The following is a 13,136-nucleotide window of genomic DNA, read 5'->3' as shown; positions in this document are numbered from 1 at the left end:
GCTGATTAGGCTTCCCTGGGTAAACAAAGTTATTATTATTAATTTAAGTCACAAAATGACCTAAATTCACACTGCTCGTTCTACCAAGAAAAAATGTTCATAGAGTAAGACTCCCCTACTCTGGGCTCAACTGTTTGTTTGTTTCTTTGTTTGTTTATGATAAGAATGACCTACGCGTAGTTCAATTAAGTCTCCGTGCAATGTACTATTTCTAGCAGTGAATGACAAAGCCGTTTCGAAAAGTATAAGCTCACCTTTTGCGAAGCTTGTCAATTCTACCGATGCGGTCATGCAACTCAGAACTAACTGTGCTGCGCTCTTCCTCGTTGGCCTTCAATTGCGCCCTCAACATCTCCTTGTGGATAGTTATCTCCTTCCGTCTCTCATTCATAGCCTAATTTCAAATAATAAAAAAATAACTTATATCATCCAATTTAGGGTGAAACTTTTTCAATCTTATCTTAAGTCACTCATAATTTTATTTTTAATAATAATAATGATAATAATAGGCATTTATTTTGCACCATTTATCTACAACTTCTATTTCTCTTATTCACAAAAATGGCTGACTCTGATTTTTCATCAGTTCTTTAACTCATTTGTGGAAAAGCCTGAAATATATTTAATGTTAAAGGGATCCGGTAACTTTGTCTCAGATTCTGAAACCAAATCCTGGATTTAGCTCATGCTGCAATGATAATGATAGGAACCCCATGACTTTTACTAGCCGATCGCCTGTCTGATTATCAAGATATTTACGATTAGAAATCGAAACCAAATTTTGCGTTTGCCTAACGGTTTTCATAACAGTCTATGGGGAAACAAGTATGGTATAACCTGTCACTCAAAGATTTTTACTTTTTTGAGGTACTTCTTGATTATTTTGAAGCACAATTTTTTTTTTAGGGCTTCAATATTACACCATATCACAGACACTGATAACATGTAGGGCCATGCATCTCAGATTTAACATTGATAAACGATGCCTTTAAGGTGTGTTTATACTCTTTTGCACATACCGTTTCCAGCTGCAGTCTGCGTTTCTCCAGCGTCATGACCTCATCAGCTCGCGAGTTGAGGATGTCTCGAAGCCGCTTCAGCTCCAACTTGAGAATATTCTCATCCACCATTTGGTCCTAGATACAGAGTAGGAATGAGAGGAGGAATGAGAGGAGGAAGAGAGAGAGAGAGGAGGGAGAGAGAGAGAGAGAGAGAGAGAGACAAACAGATAAAGATAAAGAGAGCAAGATTCAGTCAATTTGTTAATATTAATTATGGTTGCAAATCCTCAAAATGCACGATCGTTCCTCTTTACTACACAATTCATCCACTAAGTATAACTGCTAGAAAATCAACTTTGAAATAAAATTATATGACCAGAACTAAACACTGACAAATATATTTAAAACAGCGAAATTACTTTAGTTCAGGTTTAAGAAGACAGACGTGTTCCACTGATTTTATATGGAATGCACATCTTCTGTATCTACAGTGTATTAAGAAGACACATAAAAATAACGCCAACATGAAATAATCTTCAATTTTCAATCCAAATACCGGTATGGATTTGTTTTGTTTATTTATTTTGTAGCAGGAATCTAGTTATTTGCCAAGAATGTAAAGCTTGACCTTTTGTGCTCCTTAGAACAAATGGAGTATATCCTGATACATTACACTTAGTCCACCTTTATGTATACGAGCCATTATCTTTACAATGCAACTAACCTGCTTATCCCTGACGATGTGCTTGAGTTCACGGTTGGAGCTATCATTGTGAAGGTTGAGCTCCTCAATCTTGCTTGTCAGGTCGGCCTTCTCCGCCCCGCTCTTGTCGAGGTCACGCTTGACCCGACGTATGTCGTCCTGCAGGAAGAAAGGAATGTCGAAAGGTCAAAGGTTAAGTACAAATATCGTGGATACGATGCTTTAATTATCTCTCTGACAAAAATCTGGCGAAAATCTTCCAACGATGATGGAAAATGCCATAAAAATCAACAGCAACATCATCTGACGAGGTTTCATACAGTAAATAGTCTGTTTACAGCCAGAAGGGCGTTAACTTGTTATTTTACCTAGGTTTGACATCCTTCTGGCTCCAAACAGACGAAATGAACTCATATAATCAGCATTTAAACATTATCAGTGCAGCCCTAATGTAGTAGATAAAATATTAGAATGTCCTTCACAATTGGTCAAACTGCATGCAGTGTAATACTGATTAGACAATAAATGAACATACATAATCCAAGACAAATGTTTACAAATAAAACCTTCAATTTGCTCAGGTGAAATAACATCACTGACACAATTTTGGAATTACAGATATTATCAATATCTACATAACTTATTTGAATTTATTAGATGATAATCTGCTGCAAGACCTTCTTTACCTAAGTTTAGGACCTATGGTTAAAAAAATCCTGCCAAGAAGAATGGGGACACCATAAGAAATTGATCAAAATTTCAAGCAAATATTACAAATATCTACATCACTAATTTGAATGTATTAGATGATATCCTGCTGCAAGACCCTACTTTATTTAAGTTTAGGACTTATGGTAAAAAAAATTCCTGCCAAGAACACTGGGAACACCCTAAGAAATGTCAAGCAATTAACCCCCCCACCCCCCCTTCCATATCCACAAAAGATCACCGACGTACCTGCAATCGCTTGAGCTGGTTGCTGAGCAGACCGTGCGTGTTGTTGCGCTCTTCCAGGAAGTTTGTGAGTTCCTTGATCCGAGCGTTGAGCATGTCCATCTCCTCCGTGCTCCTCTCCCCTTCCAGGCGGGCTATCTTACGCTCCAGCTGCTGGACCGTGAAATCCTGAAGTAGAAAAAAATCAATAATAATCAATAATAATAAAAATGTTGCTTATAAAGCTTTCACCACCAAAGTCTCTAAGCGCTATAACAATCAAAATACAGTGATAAACAAACACATATTAAACAAAATTTCAAATAAACATATGAAATAATACAATACATATGAAATAATACAATACATATGAAATATTACAATATTAATGAAATATACGTCAATGTGAACAGATTAATAAGTAATGGTTTATAAAATGTACCCGGATAACTGTGAAATACTGTTACAGTAATATGATTTACAAAGAGTATCAGGATGACTGTGTAATATTATTTAGATATCTTATGATTTACAAAAATGTGCCCAGATGACCATGCATTATTTGATAACATTTCATGGTTTACTAAAAAATATGTCAATTACTGTGCATATCTCATGGTTTATCATTTTGATACTTCATGATTTGCTTGTACACCAACAAGTACATAAATGAATATGCATTCGAGTTTGCGAAGGCTAAGACAATTCAAATACATGCTTTATCCTTTCATCTTCTTTGATAACGTCTTTATAAAACCAAATTCTTCACTTTCTACTCTGGAGCAAACATGACAGCTAGATGGGCGCACCCTATCGATAACCCTAAATTGATTATTTAATTGATTGTATTGATCATTTCTTCATTTCTCCTCCCTTTGACGTACCTGGTTATAAATAATCTCTTGTTGCTTGAGTGAATCATGGTCCATTTTGTTGATACGGCTTGAAAGGTTGCGACTCGCTGCCCTGGCTCCTTGGATCTCGGCGTTTGTGTTTTTCTCTGCAGTCTTGGCTTCATACAGCTCCTACAATTTTTAATTACGATATGAGGCAAGAAGAGAAATAATAAGTAGGAAATAGAAAGGAATAAGTCAGAAATAACGAGGAAACATACAATATTATGCACACATTTCCATTACTTTAGATGTTAGGGAATATTCCTTAAGTAAATAATAATAATAATATTTGGTTCTTGTATAGCGCATATCACATTTATTACGTCTCCATGCACTTCAAAAGAGCTTTGGAAATCAAACCAAATTCAAATAATTTATTCACTCAATATAAAAAACAGACACATAGAATTGCGAATAAACGCATACATGTATAACAAATATAAAAAGATGGACATAGCAAAATCAGTAGATGACAACACAAATAACATGAATTGAGTGGGGATCAGATTAAAGATCTACTCAAAGATCTTGTGAATTTGACCCCTTAGAATAAAATAAATTGTATTGTATACTGTTGCATGTACAACAACAGGAGGGAGAGAATACATATACAGCTACAGCTGGGTCAGAGAGAAACAAGAGAGGGAGATAGATAGAGAGAGAGAGAGAGAGAGGGGGGGGGGGGGAAGAGGAAGGAAAATTGAAGGAGAGAAAGGCAAGATGAGAAGTAAAGTTAATACATAGGATGAAATTAGACCCAAGCAGAATAATAGTACATACAAAATAGAAAATAGAAATAACAATTATAAAAAGAAAAAACCCATACAAACCAGGGATATAACAATTAACATTGACATAAACAACAAACAACAGGTGACTCAATGTGGATAAGATTGTAAAAGCCTTTCTTTGTATTGTCTCTTGAAAACATTCAGAGAGCATGCAGATTTTAGATAAGGTGGCAATGCATTCCATAGTTTGGGACCTGCATAGTAAATTGTCTTTTGAGAAACTGAAGTTCTTGCATATGGGATGTGAAAGTCTGCATTTGAACGAGTACAGTGGGAGTGGATTGAAGAGTTAATGGAAACATAGCGAGTCAGGGATAATGGCAAGATCTGTCTCTGACAAGAGAACATAAAAATGGCCAAGAACCCTAGCTTTAGAAATCACTAACAAGGAAATGTACATGTATACTGAACTGAACAGGAATAACACTGAATATGTACTGAACACTTACAAAGGACTAATCATGAGAACATTAGTCCCAAGAGTGCATGACAGCTAATTGAACCAATTTTTACTCAAACCGTTTAAAAGTAAAGGCTACCCTTAATCATGATTAAGGATATTGTGATTGGTAAGGTGGCACTAGGTCTGTATTATATCAGTCACACCAACTAGACTGAAACAATTGGTCAGTTTGGAGTCAGCAAGGGTTAATTTGGTAGTGTGGATAAGCTTTATGTCAGAACAACCATTGAATATTCATGACATGGGGGGGGGGGGCTGTTTCACAAAGATCCTAAGTTGAACCTATCTCTAAGTTGGACTTAACAATTATGGAAAACCGTTAGCATCCTTTAAAAATATTTTGTAAAAGTTATTTTAAAAGGCATAAAATGTTGATTCCAATCATTCATATTTTTTATTATCAAGGAGATTTTTATGTTCTTGATGAAGAATTTATGAAAAGTCTAAAATACTTCAATTTTTGCTTTTGAATATATTTCATTTTGAGGCTACAAATGGCTCTCCATAATGTTCAAGTCCAACTTAGAGTTAAGCTCAACTTAGGATCTTTGTGAAACACCCCTTGATCATTGAAATCACTTACCTGGGACCTCTTGTACTGCAGATCTCTAAGCCTCTTGAGTTCCTGCTCCAAGAAGTGCAGTGTCGTCTCCTCATCTTGCAGCATGCCGTCCATGATGGCTGCCATCTCCTCAGCCGAGAGGGACTGGTCCGTGGCAGACTTGAGTTTACTCATCAGCTCACCTCGGTGCCTCTTGGCATTTTCCACTCTACCGATTGAACACAAGTGAAAAGGATGAATATCGGATTATGGAGTTGTTTTGGTGTTACAAATTATGTGTACAAATCCCTTGGCATTTTCCATTCTTCCGAGGGGCTTTTCACAAAGCCTTTTTTCAATGACTACCGGTAATGACAAAAATCAGTGACAAATCTGCTGATAACCAATCAGAAGCAAGGATTTCAGTAGCTTATAACAAAAACTGTCACTTGTCATATTATATGACCCATATATAAAAAAATATTGAATTTGTCTTACCTCTCTTTCTTGACCTCTACATCCTTCTTGAGTTCGTTGACCTGTCTCCTCATGGCCTCCAGGTCAGTGGCTGTCCTCTCCACTGTGAACTTCAGGGTCTCCAGCTGATGAAGATAAGAAGATATGGAATAAATAGGTAGCACCACGTTCATAGCCAGGTCTTGTATAATGCATACCACAAATATGTCTCTATAGGTTTGTCTTCATCAGCTTGAGATTGCCAAAAAGCCCGCTATTTCTGATTTGGGAAATAAGCCCAAGGTTACAAATCATGTCTTCATCAGTCGAGACTCAACCTCTAAACTCCAAACTTGAACTCGAGAAATTAGCTTTGCTCAGCGTTCGCGCATAGTGCGAGTCTTCGGACTGTTGAGACGCACCGGACAAATAGCGGGATATTTTGCAAACTAGCCCAAGATATCTTGGAATGATTATCTCGACCAAATATCCCACTTATTGCAACTGCAGGCTGATAAAGAAGCAAATTGGCTTGATAATTTGCGATAGGGATAGTTAAAATAGCGGGTTATTTGGCAATATTGAGCTGATGAATACAGGCCTTATGAGGTTTGGATATTAACAACGATCTTGAAAAACATCATTTGTAATACTATATTAGGTACATGTCAAGAAAAGGTTTTTAACTTAGGCATCAGACACTTGAGGATCATTTACACATTACATGGCAAACTGCTTAAAAAACAGCAATGGCAAAATATTTAATTTTTTGTGTGTTATTCATAGGATGGCAAGTGGGTGAGAGAAAAAGCAAATGCAACAAAATGGCTCTAGGCTGGAGACCTCCCAAGTGGAAGAAGAAAGTTGGACTTTGTAAATGACATAGAGGCTAAGGTAGGTAGGTAGTGGTGGTTATTTTACCTGACTGCTAAGAAATCATTAACGCTCGTTTAGTATTAAAGCAAAAAGAGGACCGACGGCATTAGGTCCTCTTCGAGGGACACTTGGCAGCTGTATCCTTACCTCATCCGCAAACTGAATCCTCTGGTTCTCGTTGTCTTGATAGTCCAGGCGGAGCCTAGCAGCCAGGCGGTCTGTGGCCTGGATCTTCTTGTTCTGCTCCTGGTTGTTCTCCATCTCGCTCTCCAGGAACTGCTGCTTCTCCTTCACCATCTCCTCATGGTCCATCAGATCCGATTTGGCCTCTGCCAGTTTCTGGATGGAGCCAGAGAAAGTAATAAAAGTTAGACCCAGGAAAGTCATGATTAAAGGCATTGTTTAACAATGCTAAATCTGAGATGCACAGCCCTTGGTGTTATCAGTGTTTGTGATATTGTGTAATATTGAAGCCCTACAGAAATTGCGCTTTAAAATGATCATGAAGTGCCTCAACAAAGTAAAAATCTTAGAGTGACCGGTTTTACCATACTTGTTTTCCCCAATAGACTGTAGTGTTATAAAATCTGTTAGGAAAATAAATTTTCAAATTTCGATTTCCAATCATAAATATCTTGATAATCAGACAGGCAATCAGCTTGTAAAAGTCATGGGGTTCCTGACTGACCTGAAGGTTTGTCATTATCATTGCAGCATGAGCTAAATCCAGGATTTTGTTTCAGAATTTGAGACAAAGTTACCGGATCCCTTTAAGGTCCAACAACACATGCTCAGGTGACATTTGTTCTGAAGTCTGTTTCCTACACTAACTGAATTCCTAACTTCAACCATGAAACCCAAACGCTAAAACCTAATCCTAACCCTAAACCCAACCTAAACCAATTGCAACCCTTGCCCTAATTCTACATCTTTTAGCAAAGTGATGGAGCATACTTTACTTCATGTAGGAGAAGCCGAGTGCAGATTGATTGGTAATAAAGCAAACTTGCCCAAGATGAAAATGTTAATGGATTACTTTCTTTTGAACAGTTTGTTTAGCCATTTAAAAAAAAAAAACCTAAGTAATATCTACAAACTTATTACTCATTATACTACTACTAGGTCGAGCATACTCGCACTGATTTGACAAGCTTTTTCCATTCAGTTCTATTCTCCATGATCTTTAGGAGCTCCTGTCTTGGTAGACAGGTGTCTTTTTCTAACTGGTTAATGTAAGTCATTGCTGGGCGCCCTCTGGTGCGCTCGCCCCTTGAGGGCTCCCAGAAGAGCATTTGTGAAATGATTTCACTCTTGCTCTTCCAGCAGTGCCCACTGAAACGGAGGAGACGGTCCCTCGTCTGGCTGAGATCGGTGTAATGTCCCTATACAGTTCAATATTGGTCATATGGTCACTCCAGTTGACATTTAGTGCTGCTCTCAAGAGCTTGTACAGCAACCATCCAGTTGTTTTGCCAACTACTCATTATAATTTAGTTATAATCAGGAACAAAAAGGCTTGAAAGGCTTGTGCTTTACCGTGGCAAGCCTGTCCATCTCTCTATCTCTGCGCTGCATCTGTTCTATGGTCTGCTCCCACTGCTCTATCAGCTGTTGACGATCGTTGTGCGACTTGCGGAACTCTTCTGCAGTCTTGTCCATCTCCAGCTACAGGATATTGAAAATGAAGAGAAAAAATTAAATCACATTTTGATGCTCAGAGGTTTAAACATTTATTACCTTTTCCTTTCATGTGGCATGAGGTTTTCCTCGCAAGCTAAAATATAACCTAGGATTACACTGGTACAGTCAAACCAGTCTAAAGCAACCACCCAAGGGGAACACAAAAAGTGGTCTTTGAAGACAGGTGTTCTTTGTAGACAGGTTCCTTTAGTGCATGTTTTGATGAGAAACCATTTTCAAGGGAAACAAAAAAAGGGTGGTCTTTGTAGACAGGTGGTCACTTAAGCAGGTTTGACTGTAATTATCTCACATTTTCTTTGAACTCTTCAAACATATTTTAGTTGTTTATATAAATGAAATCAAAAATAAATCCAGATATGAACTGGAATCACCACAAGTAACAAGGTATAGTTACAGAAGAAAGACTAAAATGCAGTGCACAAATCTTTCATTTTGCATTTTTTAACTGGTGTATTTTCACTGTGGCTACATGAAAATCAAAGAAAACTATCTTGATCTCTTTATACTATATCCTTGCTATGGAAAGACAGCTTAAATTATTTTCTTTATAATTTTACCTCCTTTTGTAATATGAGAATTCTTTGCCTTTAAAACATTGTTTACTTCTTACCTGTGCTGTAAGTGTTTCTGTCATTTCTGAATTTAAGTCCTTCTTCTTCTTCTGGCATATCTCAGTCATTCTCTCCATCTGCAATCTCAACTCCTGCAATAAATAAAACATTTTCAGGTAATTATTATATTATTATATACCTCTGTTAACCAGTATATCACTGTGTCCATCTCATGAGAGACAGTAGGCCGTTTAGCTGATAATTTTGCAAGGAGTTAATGCCCTTCTGGCTCTCAGCATTTGACGAAGGAGTAATTATTGATAAAATGGGGCAATAAAATCAAATGAACTAAAGGAAGGATTCATTTCGAAGCATCCCATTTTTTATAGAAATTTGAAAATAGATATTTTTCTGACACATTTAAAGAGGATAGCTACTTAACATTTTCAATACACTTTTTAAAACTTGGTGGGCTTTGTCATCATAATCTGGTTCCAAAGTCACTGCATTTTTAAATTTCATCCTGAATTGGAGTCTCTTTGTTGTGAATGCCAATGTGATTGTCATCGCTACCGTCCCGAGTCCTATCTTAATATAAAGAGACGATATCAATCGCAACTTATTCGCAACAATGTACATAAGAGATAGGGGACTCCAAAATTGTGATATCACAACTCTTTATAAGACAGGGCCCTGGATTCTGTTTCATAAAACTTTTTATCTATAATAAATGCTAAATTTCTATGACAAATTTGCTCTCAGCCAATCAGATGCCATGATTTCAGTAGCTTGTAACAGTAGCTTGTAACTTGTTATTGATTTCAAGTTTTATGAAACAGGGTCCTGGGGGGGGGGGGGGGGTTCACAAACCCCTTTTTCATGACAAATGACAAAAATTAGTGACAAATCTGCCGATAACCAATCAGAAGCAAGGATTTCAGTAGCTTATAACAACAACTGTCATTTGTCACTGATGACAAGTTTTGTGAAATGGGTCCCTGGTCTTACCTTGAGTTTGGCGTCATCGATCTGCCTGTACTTGGTGATGGTCATGAAGTCTTCATCCTTCCTGGCGGACTCCTCCAGCCAGGCTTCCAAGGCTTGCTGGTCCCAGTTCAGCTGCGACTTGAGCTCCTCTAACTTCTGCGTGTTCTTGAAAATTGTGTTCTGATAAAGAAAAGACCATGAACAGTTATATTTATACATTTATACATATCTACACGTATTTTCACCAATCCACAAAGGGAATTACTTTAGTAATGAGAAGGGGGGAATGTAAAATTACTTCATCTGTTACCCTAATGGATGGGTTTTAACTTCTGGGTGTTCCTGAAAATCGTGTTCTGATGAAGAAAAGACCATGACAATGATAAATAACAGTTATATTTATGACATCTGTTTTGACATATTCTATTTTCGCCAGCCAACAAAGGGAATTACTTCAGTCCTATAATGAGAAGGAAAAAAATGAACAGGGTGGTATTCTCAAACTATTTCATCTATTACCCTAATGAGAGGGTTTGAATTATACCAAATCTATATGCACGTCTTGTCACTAATACTTGCACAGAAGTTTAATTTTTTTTTTTACATAAACTGTTATTCTGTAAATGAAATGTACTAAAGGGAGATGAGATCAGCCAGGTCAATATAAGCAGGTAAACATCAAAAGAAGGTTCATTAAGGTTACAATGAGAAACACCATTCAAGGGAAACAGAGAAATATTATCCTTATAAACATGTGGTCTTCCTAAACAGGTGATCGCTGAAGCATGTTTGATTGTGTAATGTAGCTGTATTCTACTTTCTATTTTCATTTACTTAGTAAACAGAACTTTGACCTCTTACCTGATGGATGTTTTTCCTCTCTTTGATGTCACCGAGGTCATTCTCCTGCCTGACGATCTCTTGCTTCAATCGCCCTTCTTCCCTCTGGGCCACTAGCTTCATGTGATTTTCTGTCTCAATCTCGTTGTCCCTGGCTCTGCAAAGATTCTGCATATACAAAGACAAGATGAATATGTAAATCAAGTGGAAAAACCTTTGTCATTTAACGAAATAATTGCTGTGATAACACAATAATATGCACCAGAAATTGTAAATATTCAAATGTTTTGTGTGTTAAAGAAATGATGTTGCTTGAGTAGCCCTTCCTCCTTATTGGATGCAAGATGCATGTCATTCTCTTTTGTCAGTTCTCAGAATATCTGATATAAAAGAAAATTTAAAGAGCCATAATGACTTCCAGTTACGAAGAGCAAAATTTGAGAACTAAAGAAGACCTTGCTTATATCTGTTTTGTTTCATGTTTTATCAATATCATCATAAAATATTATTTAATTTCTTATTTTGCTTTGGGTTGCTTTTCAGTGGAAATTAATGAATTTGATGAATAAATTTGATGGAGAATGGTATTTAAAGAACAAAACATCTCAAGGTTCCGAAGGAGCTCAATAATTTTGTTTGTTCTTGTTGTTGTTGTTGATTACCTGTGTTTGGTTGAGTTCCTGCTGCACATTCTTCATATGTTCTGACATAGCATGAACACGGTCTTCATTCTGACTGACCTCCCCTTGGAGTTTCGCCTTCTCTTTCTGTCCTTTAGCAACCTGAAAAAGGAAAAGAAATCTGTAATGAGTGCCTACAGCAAAAATCAACTTGAAGTTAGACCTGGAAGCTTGGCAGCTGGAGACGGCTTTCTTCCAGAAGCTTTGGTATTCAAGGTATTCAAGGTACATGTATATTCAGTGTAGATCTATACCTTTGATCTGCATTTGTTTACTTTGAAAGAATGGCTAGAGTGTCCATGTCTGCGCAGCACCATTGTGAAACAAAACAAATAACACACAATTTTTGTCTCTATTAATATTAGTTATACTACTATTACTAGGTCTAAGTCTACTTGTTCTAAAGACAAACAAAAAGTGTTAACTATTTTGAAGGAAAATAACATTTATTTGTTGGCACTTTAGATTTATTCAAAAGCCTTGAAGTTGAAATGCAATGTTTCACATCAAAGTAAGTGTGTGCACACATAGACACCGCTGTTTTTTGCAATGTCAAAAACATGACAAGGACAATTTTACTTCAGTCTTCAGAAAGGCCTCAGGGCGCGACAAACCCGCTTGCCCGACGTCCCGGGGCAACCAAATTGAGCCGTCGGGCAAGTAAATCAAATTATCACTTGCCCGATTCGGGCAAGTGATACTTTTACAGTAATTTCCTAGTGTCCAAGAACTCTACCATTCACCCGTCAACTTCTTACCCGTCGTCAAAATCCAGAAGCAAAAAAGCGATCGTTCCGATTTCGAAAAAACTTCACAGACAGCTAGCCAGCTCAGCTAGCTCAGCGCGCATGCAACAGTGACACTTCAAGCCATGAATGCCGCTCCGCCTCCACGCACGGCCGGCCGTGAGCTAGCTAGAGACAGCTAGCGCGATCGTACCAGCTGCGAGCTTATTCGCGCTCTCTCTCTCTAGCTCTGCAGGCCGCACCGACAGGCCTTTGCTATTCTCTGATTGCCGATTGGTTGAATCACGCCAAATATGACGTCATTATTCTAGGGAAATGAACACGTGCGAATCGGAATGGAATAAACAACAGGGATTTTCTAGTAAGTACAAAAAGTCAAATGTTTGATATTTATTCATAATGACTGTTAATGATTGTGAACATATTATTTAAAACTCGCTGCTCATATAAATCAGATGAATGTTTTTGTCTCGTTTTCAATTTATTACTGCGGTCTCAAGATCCGACCGAGCGAGTCATTTTGATAATAGTATCGAGACCCCCAGAATATAAGCCGTTGTTGTTTTGTTTTCATGGTTTTAGCGACGTTGTTTAGTCTAGTTTTCGCATACTTATCCGAGATTTATCGTAAAATATCTTCAATATTATTATTTAGTAAGAATTTACAAATTTTGGCATGATATTTATAGCAGTGAATGATGAAATAAAAATGTCCGTACTTTATTTAAAATAGTTGATTACCCATTATTTACATGACGTTTCTTGATGGAAGAGTTGACCCAAATTATTAACAGCTGAAAATTAGCCTACGTTTCCAAATGACAGCGGCTTGCACAGACACACACGTGCGTTGATCAGCTGTTTTTTCTCGATTGTGCTAGTAAACAAAAAGTTTTGGGCAAGTGGAAATATTGTTTGGGCAAGTAAATTGAAAACCCACTTGCCCGACAGGGCAAGTGGTGAAAAAAATT

At 37.4% G+C, this 13,136-nt stretch overlaps 1 protein-coding gene across 1 annotated transcript in view; it reads right to left on the bottom strand.

Annotated features, from left to right (window-relative positions):
* The window catches only part of LOC576304 (coiled-coil domain-containing protein 39), a 30,719-nt gene that overhangs the window by 11,233 nt on the left and 6,350 nt on the right, over positions 1 to 13,136 (bottom strand). The window contains exons 2-14 of the mRNA XM_030982120.1: positions 11,402 to 11,521; positions 10,761 to 10,907; positions 9,921 to 10,079; positions 8,972 to 9,064; positions 8,197 to 8,325; positions 6,808 to 6,999; positions 5,827 to 5,930; positions 5,371 to 5,557; positions 3,522 to 3,662; positions 2,662 to 2,826; positions 1,726 to 1,863; positions 1,020 to 1,136; positions 255 to 394 (exon numbers count right to left, since the gene is read on the bottom strand). Of these exons, the coding sequence (XP_030837980.1) occupies positions 255 to 394; positions 1,020 to 1,136; positions 1,726 to 1,863; positions 2,662 to 2,826; positions 3,522 to 3,662; positions 5,371 to 5,557; positions 5,827 to 5,930; positions 6,808 to 6,999; positions 8,197 to 8,325; positions 8,972 to 9,064; positions 9,921 to 10,079; positions 10,761 to 10,907; positions 11,402 to 11,521 (1,832 nt within the window). The remainder of the gene's footprint in view (positions 1 to 254; positions 395 to 1,019; positions 1,137 to 1,725; positions 1,864 to 2,661; positions 2,827 to 3,521; positions 3,663 to 5,370; positions 5,558 to 5,826; positions 5,931 to 6,807; positions 7,000 to 8,196; positions 8,326 to 8,971; positions 9,065 to 9,920; positions 10,080 to 10,760; positions 10,908 to 11,401; positions 11,522 to 13,136) is intronic.

This window comes from Strongylocentrotus purpuratus, unplaced genomic scaffold (assembly GCF_000002235.5).
Source record: "Strongylocentrotus purpuratus isolate Spur 01 unplaced genomic scaffold, Spur_5.0 spur5_scaffold_12, whole genome shotgun sequence".
NCBI classification, from domain to species: domain Eukaryota; kingdom Metazoa; phylum Echinodermata; class Echinoidea; order Camarodonta; family Strongylocentrotidae; genus Strongylocentrotus; species Strongylocentrotus purpuratus.
This window is presented reverse-complemented; position numbering and strand designations above follow the sequence as displayed.